Source organism: Maylandia zebra, linkage group LG1, assembly GCF_041146795.1.
Source record: "Maylandia zebra isolate NMK-2024a linkage group LG1, Mzebra_GT3a, whole genome shotgun sequence".
Taxonomy (NCBI): domain Eukaryota; kingdom Metazoa; phylum Chordata; class Actinopteri; order Cichliformes; family Cichlidae; genus Maylandia; species Maylandia zebra.
The window spans coordinates 18,791,997-18,807,524 of record NC_135167.1 but is presented as its reverse complement, the minus strand read 5'-3'; the positions used below and the strand labels follow the sequence as shown (position 1 = coordinate 18,807,524).

At 39.7% G+C, this 15,528-nt stretch overlaps 1 protein-coding gene across 1 annotated transcript in view; it reads left to right on the top strand.

Annotated features, from left to right (window-relative positions):
• Nucleotides 1-7,157, top strand: part of aldh1a2 (aldehyde dehydrogenase 1 family, member A2) — a 33,203-nt gene extending 26,046 nt beyond the window's left edge. Inside the window, exons 8-13 of the mRNA XM_014412011.3 lie at nt 3,151-3,253; nt 3,863-4,047; nt 4,164-4,328; nt 4,647-4,804; nt 5,983-6,057; nt 6,289-7,157. Of these exons, the coding sequence (XP_014267497.2) occupies nt 3,151-3,253; nt 3,863-4,047; nt 4,164-4,328; nt 4,647-4,804; nt 5,983-6,057; nt 6,289-6,361 (759 nt within the window). The 3' untranslated portion in view covers nt 6,362-7,157. The remainder of the gene's footprint in view (nt 1-3,150; nt 3,254-3,862; nt 4,048-4,163; nt 4,329-4,646; nt 4,805-5,982; nt 6,058-6,288) is intronic.
• Nucleotides 7,158-15,528: the final 8,371 nt, after the last annotated feature.

The window sequence follows — 15,528 nt, the reverse complement described above, 5'->3', positions numbered from 1 at the left end:
CCCAATTGAACATTTCCTTTATAAGTGGTCCAGTTTGGGGGGTTTCTTGTTGTTTTTGGTTCTTTTTTTACTAGTTTTCCTGTTATTTCGTGTGAACTGGAGTCAATTACTGAGAAAAGAGCCAGCACTGTCAGAGACTGCTGATGCCCAGACAGTGAGTCACTGCACTGTAGTAGCAATGGTGGGATCCTAGCAAGCACCTCATCTCCTCAGACAGGATTAAAGGTGCTGGAGTAGCTACAGGTGGATTTTAGGAGCTCAGCTCATCTCTCACTGACTCACATGTGGCGGAGGAGTCTAGCAGCCCAGTGTGTTTCCTTTACCCTTGAATAAACACATGCTAAACTCCCCTTAGTCAGCCACTTTATGTTTCTGATCAAAGACAGACAAAACACATCAGAAAAATGAAGCCGAGCCAAGTTTTGTGTTGTATTTAGGCAGCTTCGGTACCAGCCGCAGCCCAGCTGTTCTGATCTTAGTCTTTCAGTATATAATGGGAAGTAGAGCGAAGAAGAAAAGAGCAAGAGAATGAGTCTTTAACATGTTTGAAGATGTTTTTCTTAGGGGTGGTTTGAAGAAGGGGGGGGGGGGGGGGGGGGACTTGGACACTAAGGGGTTTTTTCTTCTTCTTTATCTATAAAAGACACAGTATGAGTAACAGGAAGATGAATACTTGTTTAGGGTGTAGGATTGTGAGGGTGGTGTATGGGATTTTCCAGGCTTGTTATCAGTCCAGTTATTGCAACGTGTCAGAACAGTGAAAAATATTGATTAAAAACTGGTGACTCATTCTCACAACCTAAAATCATGTTTACCGAAATTGGCAAGGGGGTCAAATAGCGTCCGGCAGTTTTAACCTGTATCTTTTCATGTCGAGTACGTATTACTGCAACTGCCTTTATTAGTCTTAAAGCAGCAGGTTTAGATTAAAGGCTGTAACCAGAGGTGCACAGTCAGCCTGGCTCTGTCCAAAAGTGATGAATCCCACCATGTATTTATTATTTTACCAATTTAATTATTCATTTAAATGTCATGTTTATTTTTTTTAAGTTGCCTCATTATATGTTTGTTTTGTGTCTCATTTAAAACACGTTGAGTTGAATTGAAAAAGTGCCTAAACAAATAAATGTGCCATGACTTTAATCTCATATTAGCACAAAAGTTCTGTTGCCTTTAGCTCAAGCTAGTTTCTCCTGCTCATAAGCTCATAGATGGTATGATGAGTGGGCGTTGCCACTGTGATGTCGCCTGTTTGGTACCTGAAATCTTATTTGGATTCCCTGAGTGGTTGGCGGTGGTTGCTGGAGGCTGCAACAAAAACTCTTACCACCTGCTCTCCAAGTGGTAGTAAAACTGGGAAAAATGCAATGCAAACTGGGAAGGCAGAACACTCACCTTCAAAGTAAAAGTTGTACCTTACCACTGGAACCAGAAGATTTCAAAAAGTGCTCAACTTTTACTTTGATGGTCTTTGTTCCTGGTTGGTGTCGCACTTTTAGCAGTTTTAGCAACACTACCGCTAGGCGAGCAGTTAACAAGCAGAGGCCCATAAAATACAAAAATTTCAATCACCAAAGTGGAGTACAAACCTGGACAAATAATCACACTGAAAACCATACTAATCAGTATGCAACAAAAACCTCCTAGTGATTGCAATCTTCTAGTGGCAATCTACCAGCAACACTAACAATCTGCTAGCAAAGCAAGTAGTGTGTTGCCTTTGCTTTATCATGTTTGTCTTCAAAATATCTTTGACCACTAGCCAAGCACTAGTAAAACTTAAAAAAGTGTGTCACAAACTGAAAATTGTAAACAAGAAAAATTAATTTGAGCTTTTTTAACAAGGTTGGCTGCAATGCTAAGACACAAATTTAAGCATCTCTTTTTCTGGTTTGTGTCTTACTTTTCACAGTTTCAGTATTAGCTCAGAGACTAGCTGGACAATGTTTATATGCAAGTACAATGCTTTCTTTTAAACTACAACTGCAGCAAAATGCTAACAGCCAAAGCAATCACAATGAGGTTTTTGCTAACTAGTTGTAGAATACATATTTTTGCTAGGGAGCATGTAGGCTTGCATTACTGGGATTTTATCACTCATCTCCCAGTGACTGCCATCAGCATCCGACCACTCCTAAGCAGTCAGGGAATACAAATTTTTTCCTCATGACCAGTGGTTCTCTGATGTTTGCAAACTAGTTTCTTGGTCTATGACACTAATGCCTTATTCAAGCGATCCTACATTGCCACCAAGCTTACTACACATCCAAACAGTGAATATATTAATGTTATGTGGTTAATGGTCACGTGCCTCCAAAAACCTCATCGCCTTCAAGTTTCACTAAATCTCCAGTCACCAGAGAAAAATATCTTTTCCCTGACTGGCTTACTGGTGATTGGTGGAGGTACAAGGGTATTGCTTGGTCTTCTTACCTTAGCCTGCTTCTAAAATATCTTACTATGCATAGCCTGTAATGTAGCAAAAAGAAGTGTGGATGTTATTTAATGATGTATTACAGAGAAAAACAAGGTTCAAGTAAAAAAATATTCATGGCTTGTATTCAAAACATTTTCAAAGATTTAATGATTTGTACTAAATAAAACTAAAACGTTCTCCCCCAGGATGAATTTTACACATGATTCTCTTGAGCAATAGATCTTTATCAAGGAATGTTATTCCTCAATCCGTAATTTATTATTCTTCATTTAGGTCATCTGATATCATCGCTCCTGATAAGGAGTAAAGTGGAAATTAGGGCAATAGAAGGATGAGATAAAACACCACAAATCCCTTGCCGTCTTTCATATCGTCACACCAGGCCCAACTCATACCGAATATCCCGTCTCGGTGTTATATCACAGTACACCACCCACACACCTTGTGGTTGCCTCTTCCTGTCCTACGGCACATATCAAATACTCTTCCCGGCAGAAACATCATTTTGTTTTCCTCTCGCTGTCGCCAAAAGCCTGTAACAGATATTCTTTCTGTGTGTTTGCAGAACTCATGTTTCAGGTGGCCTACCAGTATATTCCTTGTTAGGAGCTAACCAGCCTATTTAAGATATTTAATGGTTCCAGCTGATTTACTGATCTGGCTGTGAGCCTTGCATCGCCACGAATAAACCTCTGATCTGTTTCCTCTGTTAGGTCGGCAAGCTGATCCAAGAGGCAGCTGGGAAGAGTAACCTAAAGAGAGTGACGCTGGAGCTGGGAGGAAAGAATCCCAACATAATATTTGCAGATGCTGATTGTAAGTTTTGTTTTGTTATTTTGTTATTTGTCACTTCATTTACCTGACCCCCTCCCACCCAATGTCTGTCTGTCACAATCACGGTTTTTTTTGTAGCTGTGTGTCATATTCTTAGAAAAGCACTCACAGCTCTCACCCTTACTGAGAACCTTAAAATGTTCGGGGCTTAGCAGTGCTATGAAAACCTCTGGATGGATGGGTTTCATATAAACTCCAAGTGTCTCACCAAACTGGGGTTGCAGAGCGTCTCAAATGCTTTCAGCAGCCGTGAGAGGGGCACACTAGGGCCTGTAAATCAAGGGAATGGACCCCGACTCGGCCGAGACCCATAAATCACAGGGGTCCATTAACCCTTTGTGCACAACAGCGGGATCCTGTCTCTCAGGTGTCAGGTGTCAGATTTGCATGGGATAGCTCCAATAACATTGCACACATTGCTTTTTATAAACAGATAAATTTGTTCTGTCTTTATTGATATTTAATTTGTGCGTTGTTTCACTTTTAAAGACCAGTCAGGTCTTTTTTTTACCTAATAAGTAGCTTCATGGTTATAATTCTATACTACTTTTGTTTAGTTATTAACCAGCACAAATCTCTCCATTTCCCCAGTGGATCTGGCTGTAGAAGAAGCCCACCAGGGTGTGTTTTTCAACGCAGGCCAGTGTTGCACGGCAGGCTCTCGCGTCTATGTGGAGGATCCCATATATGACGAGTTCGTCCGGAGGAGCGTGGAGAGAGCAAAGAGGAGGATAGTTGGCAGCCCCTTTGACCCCATGACTGAGCAGGGACCACAGGTGAGGAGCACAGAATCAGAAGCTGTGATCGGTTTTTCTATCATTTGCTCTGTAAATTTCATATATTGCTCATTTTTTCTGTCATAAGGGAGTAAGTCTGTCCTCCACCTCCACAGATCAGCCGAGAGCATCAGAGCCGTGTGCTGGAGTTCATCCAGATCGGCATTACCGAAGGGGCCAAGCTGGAGTGTGGAGGCAAAGCTCTGGGCTTGAAAGGTTTCTTCATTGAGCCTACGGTCTTCTCTAACGTCAGAGATGACATGCGCATTGCCAGAGAAGAGGTATAGTGATAAAGACTCCAGCACTACTAATGCATCTTGAGTTGATTTAAGGGCTGCAATAGAAGAGGTAGCAAAACAGTTCATGAATAAATGTAGAGGCTGTTAATAACCTGTTTCTCTAACCTGGAGAAAAAAAGAGTCACTAAAGCTGTCAAAAAATGTAAAAAGGTACCAAAAAGGATGGTGATACATAAATTAAGTCCCTAATTAAATGCGTTTACCTAAGAATAACTAATAATTTTGAAGTTCATAGTGAGTCTGTGTATTCTCATTTCTTTGATGTGTGATGTTAGCTTACCATTTACCATATTTCTACAGATTTTTGGGCCAGTCCAGCAGATCATGAAGTTCAAAACAATTGATGAAGTGATAGAAAGAGCCAACAACTCAGATTATGGTTTGGTTGCCGCTGTATTCACCAAGGACATCAGCAAAGCCATGACCATATCCACAGCCATGCAGGCTGGCACTGTCTGGTAAGCTCTATCTGCCGTGCTTCTTCAGCTCCATTCAGTAATATTTTTCATGTGAGAAATATCAGCCACTTTCCCGAAGCTTTAACTAACAGTCTGCTGATTTAGAATCATTACAGTAGCCACAAAGAAAAGCTTTTCTTCCCTTTTATCCACCCATAAGCTCAGATATGATGAGAAAATATCAGAAATAATGTTCCAGGACAGGACAACTGAAATGAAATTAATAGTAAATGTTACTTGTTGAGTTAACCTGCAATAGTTTCCATTTTTAATTACTTACAAATGGTTATGAGTAGAAGTATAGATAGCTGCCAGAAATCTTGCGTCACTTGTTATGCTTAGCTATTTTAATAACTCTTCCTTCATCAATGATGTTGACCTAATCACCATCGGGCAATTTTCATCACAAATGCCACATAAATTATTCTGTAACCAAGAAAGGATATTATATGCTCCATCCTTAATTATAAACATTATATTTATGAGTCCAATCACAAGACATCAGTAATAGGTAAGATCCAGAACTTTAATCATAGACATTGAGAAATTCACTCAGCAGGTGGTCAACTCAGGCAAAGAGACAGACTCCAAAAGAGGGGAGAAAAGTCATGTATGAGGAGGCACACAAATATACAAAAACCTGAGCTAGAAAGGAAAAAGAAAACACAAGTAGTGCAACTATTAAAATGGCACGAATGTTTGAGACTAAAAGGACAATCTAGAAATTGGGGGGTACTGTACAGGGGGTGTATGAAGACTCAGAGAGCGATCAGCTGAATGTGGTTCAAAAAACTGGCGAGAGAAGAACAAGGACATAAGTGATGAAGCACGAGAACAAAGTCTTTCAGCAGAAGGATGAGAAGGAAAAAAATCGCTGAAATATTTAATAATTTTACTTCATATTTTCGAGTTACTTCAAAGCATTGTTTCTGCAGCTACAGCAGCTGTAATCACTACGTTTACAGATATAGAACCTGACATTTTTTTAACTGTGTTTGCTAAACAGCAAAAGAATAATTGTTATTGAGTTCAGGGGTTTTTAAAAATAGCTGTGATGATGAGAATGTAATTTTACATCCGTCTTCCCAAATGACGCTTTGGATAAAGTTGTGCAAAATTTTTATAGTAAACTGCAAGTCAACTGATCAAGAGTGATCAATGCTTTGTGTATTTCACAGGATAAACTGCTTCAACGCTCTGAGCACACAGTGTCCATTTGGAGGATATAAAATGTCTGGCAATGGACGTGAAATGTGAGTAAGACTTGGTCGTCTGCCCGCTGAATACACACAAATTAGTTGCAACACTAGTATTGCTGACTTAGTGTTTTGAAAGCCGACTTTCCAAAAAAGCTTAACATGATGTAAATCTCTATCTAAGAGGAAATATTCCTGCTCCAAGGGCCTCCAGCAGTGTGTACACTGTAATTCAATGTTGCTGTCAGCATTCGAGTTTAAACAAAATGTTTCTATTTCTTCTTTCAGGGGAGAAAACGGCTTGAAGGAGTACTCAGAAGTGAAGACCATCACAATAAAGATGGTCGCCAAGAACTCTTAAGGCAGCCACACTTTTTTTGGGAGTGGGGAGGGAGGAGGAGGTAGTGTCTTCCTCATTGTTGACAAGCTTTTGTCAGTCTGTCCATGGTGTCACACCACGACCCATCAGAGCTACTTATATCCATGATAACTCCAGGCTGTACCCACTCACTGCCTCCCATCCCTCCGTGGACATTCAGCCGCTTCCAGTCCAGGTATCGCCACTTGTGTTGCCCCCCTCCCACAGTACTCCATACCTCCTCCACTAACTACACTAAAGCACTCACAAAGACGATGGGGGAGGCTGCTCTGACTTCAAAACCCAATAACGACGCCCGTCCCAGCCGTTACAACCCCGATTCTCACCACCAGATGCTGGATGCTCAGAGACTCAGTTGCCGCACTTGCAATCAGCCCTTTAGCAGCTTGTAACCCGCTGGGTGACAGTTTTTCTCTGTACTGTGCGGTGTGATCGTCAAAACCTCATGTGTCACTGTCTTGTTAGAATTTGTGCGAGCACGTTCGCTCATTCAAAACCACTGATGTCGTCAGCCTCAGACACGAATGGATGAAATGTTAATTCTGAATTAAGATTGATTTCTAATTGTCTTTGTTTGTATTTTAGCTCATATGACTTAACACTGTATGTCGACCTTTGACTGATGTAAACGTGAAAAAACTTTAACCTCTTAAAAGCATTTTACTCTCACCTGCTAAAAGAGGAGTAGATGTGTTTTAAAATACATGTAACTGATTTTCATTGATGTCCATCTATTTTTATGTTTATACAATCATATGCTATAAAATTATAAAATGACTATAGTTGTTTTTTTGTTTTTTGTTTGTTTTTCAGTAAAATCTTTTTTTCTTGGAAAAAGTGTTTCGAGTCTTTGCCGATCAAAAAGTCTCACATTTTAATTCAGGCTAAATCTGTCTATTTAATTATTACATTAAATATCTATACTTAGCTCGTTATATTGATCCACATGTTGAACAGTACTAATAGTACTACTCATTATTATTATACTTTGAATACTAATTCAAAATCTCCATCCACTCAGATGTATTTTTGTCAGTGTTTGGAAAAAAAAAATCAGTTTTAGATTTACCGAGCCAAAATGATCTGTGACGTATAAATCAGCCCATCCAGGTCCAGCAGGGAAGTTACACAAGTCTGATGTGAACATTTGAACTCTGAGGTAAAAACCGTTTCCAAACTTATGAAATTGGAAATATTTGCATAGTGATAAACGCTAGAGTTTTTACTTGCACCACAGAGGAGGTGGAGGTGTCATTGTGGGAGTTATTAATCATATTTTGTGGGGGACAACATTTAACACACTACTTATCCTCTTCCTTCCTTATTTAGTTGGCCAGTGCTGCAAAATATTAAAGTTGTATCAAAGTGTTCCAGTAAAAAAAAAGTCGTGGTGGGGGCAGCGGCAGGTAGCAGCGGGTAAAGTTAAGCCTACCAGGTGAATGGAAATACTGTTTATTTCTATTATGAGAACACCAAAACTGCGTAAATAGCTCTGACACAATTCCAAAGAAGAAAAGTAAGAATAACGTTAGCGTGTCACACACATCCTCTTGCTGTGTGAATTGCTGTTTTACTATAAATAATAGAACGCTTGTCAGCATGAGTGACGGTTGTGTCCTATTAAGTGGAAGTAGGGTGGGACAAGGAAGTAACTGCTTAATAACAACTTCTGACATTTACATGTGTGACCTTACGCCTTCATCTGTCTCTAAATTTAGACTTCTAAAAGCAACTGAGGAATGTCAAAGAAGTGGAACATTTGAGTACATTGCATGAAGGAGTAAAAACACATATATTAAATATGAGATTTTGCCTCAGCTGCCCTCTTTACACACTATTTGTTTACTTAAACACAGGCTGGTTTAGTTTCAGGTCCTGGTGTCGTGCATGCTGGCTCATAGTTACTCAATCACAGCTTAATGGGACTAAATACAAAAACAAACAACAAACTGCTATTAAGATCTTTTGTCTGTGACATGTGGAAAGTCTGACACAAGAACTAAACCACAAAGGCAGCACGCATACTTTTTAAAAAATGGCCATTTAGAAAAAAAAAATCACTTTTCCTTTTTTTTTTAAATGAAAGAGGGCCCTAAAGACAGAAGTGACCACTGAGGGAGGCTACAGCAGAAATATGAGTCTGTTTGGTGACGGCGTTCATGCTGGAGGTGAAGACACCGTGCTGGAGTGTTTCTTTGGCAAATAGCTTTTAATTTACCAGGCTACGGTTTCCCACAACTCCTTTCCCAGTTTATATCAGTCTTTCCAAGGACAAGATGAAAAAGTGATCTCCTTATTGCAGCACTCTGTTAACACTACAGGGTATGTCAGTGCAGACCAGGAGATTACACTCTCAAGATAAAAACGCATTTATGAACCTGTTTATCTTCTGACTTATTTAAAAAATTACTTCTAACCTCTATCCTTTTTTGCTCTCTTTTTAAATCAATTTAAATTCACCCTTGCAGCGTTAACACTACCCTGTGAAAAGTTTCTGTCACTTTTCACACAATTAAAAACCTCACATGCACTCAACAACATAACAATCAGCAAATGAGAAAGACAAAGAACTGAAATTTCCTTTTTTTTGAGGGGATTTTATTCATCTTGTTCTTCTTTAAGAGATTTTGAAATGAACAGACTCAGTATTTCCTTCATGCAGACGCTTCAGAGCATCTCATTTTCTCAGCGTGCACGTACATAACCCCACAGTTAAGGACATCAGCCTAGAAACAGACCACACACTGACAGGGACATTCACCCTTTGTCCAGAAAAAACCCTTATCCTTCACAAGCCTTGTTTATAGTTTCAGTTAATATTCCAGAAGATAGCGCTGCTTTTCCTATTATCTGTTCCTTCATAATATTTTCTCACAGAGTTAACGGAACAAACAGATGTGTCTTTGTGATGTCCGGTCCTCTTTATTTGTCACAAAAGCGATTTCCACATTTACGGACACTTTGGAGAGGTAGCTAAGGACAGAGATTGTGTGTGTATGTGTGCGTGCGTGCTTTTGCAGAGGTGGTCTGATTCTTCTCACTGAAACATTGTGCAAGCCTCTCTCTGCATGCTTCTCATTCCAGTTTAGTGTGAGTCAGGGCTCGCTGAGCGAACAGAGACTCCTCCACACCAGCGATGCTGTGATGAGTTAATGTGTGCATGCGAGCGAAGAAGAAATGGCTGTTGAACATTACAGAAAATAACAACAGCCCTGGATGGGGAGCCTTTGTCCTTAATTTAGGAGAATTAAAGCAATAAATTCAACATTCACAGAAGATGGAACTGGCGCTAGTGTAACTGGAGGGATCATTGCAGGGTAGCAGTCAGTTAAAGGGGCATTCTTAAACACAGAAGTGTACTTTGTTCTGTAAATGAATACTGCTTCTACTACTGCTGCTGCCCTTCACTGCACACTTGAAAACTACAGAGTTAGAATGAAGAATTTCTACTTTATTATGTACAGCTTGCTTGTACCGGGTTGGACCCCATTTTGCCATCAGAACTGACTTACTTCTTCCTGGTACAGATTCACCAAGGTGCTGAAAACATAAAAAACATTCCTCAGACATTTGATTGATATGACAGCATCGCAAAACTAGTTTGAAGTGATCTGATGTTTATGACATATCCTGCTGGAAGTAGCTATCAGAAATACATAGTGAGATAGACATCATCAAGAACAATATTCAGCTAGGCGATGGTGAAGTATCCCTGAGAAAATATCCCTCACACGATTACACCAACACACTCTGAACCGTTGATACAAGGCAGGATGGGTCCATGCATTCGTCTTATTTATGCCAGCCTCTGATCCTACCAGCTGCACGTCACAGCAGAAACTCATGAGTCCAGACAACATTTTTCTAACCGTCTGGTGTTCGATTTTGGTGCGCCTGTGTGAAGCACAGACTGGGTTTAGTGTTCTTAGCTTACAAGAGTGGCGCCTGGTGTGGTCTTCTGCTGCTGTAGCCCATCTGATGTCTTGTGCATTCAGAGATGCTCTTCTGCATACTTCAGTTGTAACTGCTATCAGACTGCTGATAGGAAGGCAGTCTGGCCATTCTCCTCTGACCTCTGACATCACAACAAAGCATTTTCACCCTGGGATTTGCAGCTTACTTCTTTGGACCTTTTCCCTGTAAACCCGAGAGTTGGCTGTGTGGGAAAATCCCAATAGATCAACAGTTTCTGAAATTCTCAGAGGAGCGCGTCCAGCTCCAGCAACCTTACCAGGTTCAGACTGACTTAACCTCTTAGCGTACAGTGTATCATGTTTGATACATAAGTTTTTGTGAGTGAGGTTTTGAGACTTCTACATCATCACTGTGATATATTCATCTTCAAAAACCTAAAAAATTATATACTTTAAGCATAAATTATAAAGAAATAAAATGCCGGTTCTAACAAATTAAGAATCATATGTGCAAATTAATATTTTTTTAATCTCAGAAGGTTCAATAAACACTTAAACTTAAAAACAAAAAGAATGTCCTCACAATTATTTCATAATTGAGGTCTTAAAGGGTTAAATCACTTTTCTGTCCTTGTTCTGCTGCTCGGCTGACTGAATATAATGAGCCATTGAACAGATGTACCTAATGAAGTGGCCTGTGAGTGCGTATCAGTGCACCACTCATTTACTTTAACCTCTTATCTGTTGTGATCATGAACAGATTCTGTGTAAAAGTGAGACAGAAGGGAATCATAGATGATGTTCTGCTGAAAAATGCATTAATTCCACATTTAGACAAAAAAAAAGGATGCGTTTTCTAGACAAGCTTATGTGTGGATAGCAGCGACATGGTCTGTCTGCACTGTCAGAATGAAACATGTAAACATCTCAGGATTGCCCCAGAGACCGCTGACTTTCCAGATTCATACCATGAATGAACGCACCGGTCAGGATTATATCGACTTCTAAACTAACTGTCTAAACATGCGTGTCAGCATTTTTAAGCCAGTTGTGAGAAACTACTAACTTCCGAACGCAGCTTTAAATGTTTACATGAAAAGCAGTGATGTTTACTCTACTGTATGATGATTCTGTGGCGTGAAAGTCTTCAGATATAATTGTGGCAGGCAGGGTCAGGGTCAAGAGAGCCAGCTTTCAACAAGAAGCACATGACCACAATCAGCATTCATACATCACTGTCCTGCTTTGTTAGTGCATTTATGCAGATTCGAACCTGCTTAACCTGACAGAGATTAAACGTGTCTCTGGAGCAGGTTACGTGTGTTGCTACTGCCTGCGATCCCCTGAGCAACGCTGTTACACGTCAGTGTGTCAAAATAATAATAATAATCGCATGACCATAATATGGGAAACATGCATACAGTAGCAACCTTTCACAAAATAAAAGGATAGAGGTGCCCTGTCATGAGTACATCTAGGTGATGAATAGGTCACTAACACCTCCGGTTTAATTTATCACATAAAACATATTTTACATTAAGAAGCGATATCCTTAAAGACTGGTCAGCCGTTATGGGATAGATAATGTATTGGATGATTTAAGCGGTGCCTTGGAATTACTCCAAGGTTAAGTGGTAATCCCATATCCATCAACACGTGAATCTCAATACAAATGACCTGGACTGCGTATTTATTGGAAGGAGCACTTACAGAGCTTGATAAGTATCATTCACCAGCCATTACCCTGAAGTCAGAAAGATGATTTATAGGAGCCATTTGCATGGAAATCTCCCCATCTGCTCAATAGCCTCAAAGATTCAATTCTGAAGAACAATTTCTCAGATTCAAACACTGAAATATAACTTCTTTAAGAACAGAATTACTGAGGTGATCTATTGAATTTCCATGGTGTGCCAAATCCATTTTGCGGCTAATGAAACGACTCATTTGTACCATAAGGACTTTAATGAGATAGTGACATTGCTGCTTTGAATGTCATCATAAAACTTGTGCTTGACATGTCTATGATCAAGTCTGAGTAGTGTTTTTCCAATAAAACTGTGGCAGAGAGGCCCAACGGGGTCAGTCCTCAAGGCAGAGATGGCTAATTGTTTAGCTTGGCTGATTCAGAAATATTCCCCGATTGTTCTACCAGCGTAACAGCAAATATATCTCATGGATTATATTTCACTTCATCAGGAACTATTTGTAAAAGCTGGGTGGGGTGTTAATTTGTCCACAAAGGAATTCCAAAAATAACCACCGGCTTGCGTCCAGTGTGATGTCAGTGTAATGAACATAATGCTCACTGATGATGTTGAAATAGTTTCCATCTGCCGATCTGATTGAGCACGAGTTAAAGTAAGGTGCATGCGTGTGCTGTAAACTATTCTCTCATTTTTAGACATTTAGAGTTTACAGTTTTTGTGGGAACTTATCTGCTTGCAGCAAAGACTTGAAATAAAATCCACTTGCAAGTACTCGCAAGTACAGTTGAACTTTTTAAGGTTATGCATGCAGCATCCAAACGCCTTTTTGATTATAGGGATTGTTTTGCACAATGTAAAAAATAAATGTTTGCTAGAAGGTTGATTTAAAAAAAAAAATATTCCTGGTATTTTATCTTAAAAAGGGACTGTTGATATAAAATATTCAGTACTCCAGCACAGCCAGTCAAATCATTTTATGCCTTCTTAGCCTGTTGGCTTTATTGTATTTGAAATATCATGTGTAATGTGTCCTGCATCGTCATGAAAAACAAAGCAAAAGTGTTTATGGTAGTGTAGAAAAAAAGCAGGGTCTGCAAACCAAACTGCGGATTCACACAGAAACAACTTCTTCTGTTTACATCATATCGGTCTCGTTAACATTTTTTAATGTTGCAAAAGACTTCATGTAGGAGCTGATCTTCAGCAGCTTTTATCGTACTACACAGATCTGTTTGTTTCTGTTGATAATATTGCAGTGATTTTGCAAATGCAAATGTCTAAACAAGCACTAACTGACCAATTTCAAGTCTGTTCCCAGAAGAAGAGAAGAGAAGCAGGACTGTATCTTTCCGGTTTCCCGGACAGGTTAAGGACAAAAACACTTATCCTTTCTGAACTAAATCTTCTGACACTGTGCTTCTAAACCCAGTTGTACATTTTTAAAGGAGCACTCTTATAAACCCTCCTTCACTATATTCATGAACCTCCTCTGGGGCCTTCCTGTTTCCTCCTGCCTGGCAGCTCCATCTTAAACGTCCTCTCTGTCAAGGAAGGCCATCTGTGGAACAGTCTTCCTCAACCCATTAGAGAATGCTCTACACTCACTTTGTTTAAGGCAAAGGTTAAAAACTGGTTATGGACAAATCAAGTGTGTGATCATGTATGAGTTGTATAGTTTTAATGTTTTATTTGGGAACAGAATGGTGTGTATGTGTAAGTTTGGTGATGGAGTTTTTATTATGAATGAATGATGAATTTTTATGAATTATTATGTCTATTTTTTATGCTTAAGGACAACAGATGGAAATTAGCCCTTGGCTATAATCTGGTATGTTTACATTCATGTAATTTTTTTTTTTTTTTACATTTATGTTCATTAACATGCACTGTCCTAAATAAATAAATAAATAAAATCATGTCCATCTTCTGGACCTCAACAGACCATCTCAACCTTGCCTCTCTGACTTTGTCACCAAACCACTCAACCTGAGCTGTGATCAGCTCTAATCTTGTCCATCCTGCTCACTCCCGATGAAAATCTTAACATCCCCCTCCAGCTCAGTCTTCTGCCTTTCTTTTGTGCCACTGTCTCCAAACCGTACTTGATAGCATGTCTCAGCACCATCTTGTAAACCTTCCCTTTCACTCAGGCTGCTATCCTTCTGTCTTCTGTTACGAGCCATCCCCAGCTCTCCTTTCCATCCACATGTGATCCAATAGTAAAACTGGATTTAATAAAATAACAATAACAGTTTTTTTTCTGTCACCTCCCTCAGAGAGGATGGCATGAGAACAAGCTGTGAGCCATCACAAGCCTTCACAAGAAACTTTATTGAAATTTCTTTCTGATGACAGAAAAGCACAAATACATTGGAAATAATTAACATGCATGTTATTAAGTTTGTGGAGGCCCGAACTACATAACTGCTGCCCAGCATCCATAACTGATTCTTATTCATCATCACTGCTTAAGCACAGACTGTACATCTGCACACGTTTGCATTTGCTCACTCTTAACTTACTCACACAGCATCCAAGGGCTTTTATGAGACAAGGTTCAGATAAGAAGATGCCAAAGTTACAATGTAGTCTGCCTGCAGGTTGCCAGGAACCAAACGTTAGCCATCCCTTTTCAGTTGATACTGTAGACTAATTTGTATTTAATCAAATTACCCAAACTGACTGACACTCTGCCAGTCTGGGTTCTTCAGGCCATCTGGCTCTGTCAGTAATCCACTCTTGGTACTGAGAGCAACATTATGCAACCAATGCAACACAGGTGCACCTCCTCTGAGTGAACTGGATGTAGCAACAGCTTGTGCCACATTTCCATAAACAAACCAATCTCTCATTTTATCCAGTATCTCAAGACTAACTGTACCACTCTTGCACAGATCAAGACTGATAAAGATTCTGATGGGTGGGAAAAATACTGTGGGACCACTTTTTGGTTCAAATATGCACATTTTGTAAACCTCAGCGACAAGGACTGGAGATATTGATGCTTCTGCCAGGAATTCAACTGAAGCTAGACTCGCTGTCCTACACACTCACTATTTGGATTAATTAGACCTGAAATATGGGTAAATTGTTCTTCCTTCTTCTTCTTTTGCCTCAGATCTTTTTCCATGTATAAACTGGATGTTGTTCATTTGTTGTGTGTGGCAGTTGTATTTGTTTGCAATGTTTGTTTTTAATGGTTGTGGTCACCCCACCATCTGATCTGTAGTCACCCAGGAAGTGCTGCTTCCTGCAAAACAATGCAGGAGTGCCACTAAATCGATTCAAGCATAAATAACTGTCTTTAATAAAGCGGAGGACTATCCTAACATGTTATATAGCAAATAAATTATGATGCCACTGTATACAATACTGTCAGTTTTCCAACAGTGAGACTTGTGAGCTGTGCTGTGAGAGCATGTCACAGATTTGTGCAGTGACGGTTTACATCAGCAAACTCTTTCAGATGCAGAAATGCTGCATGCAATCTCTCCAGGAGGCTCCAGAAGAGTTTAAACTTTAAAAA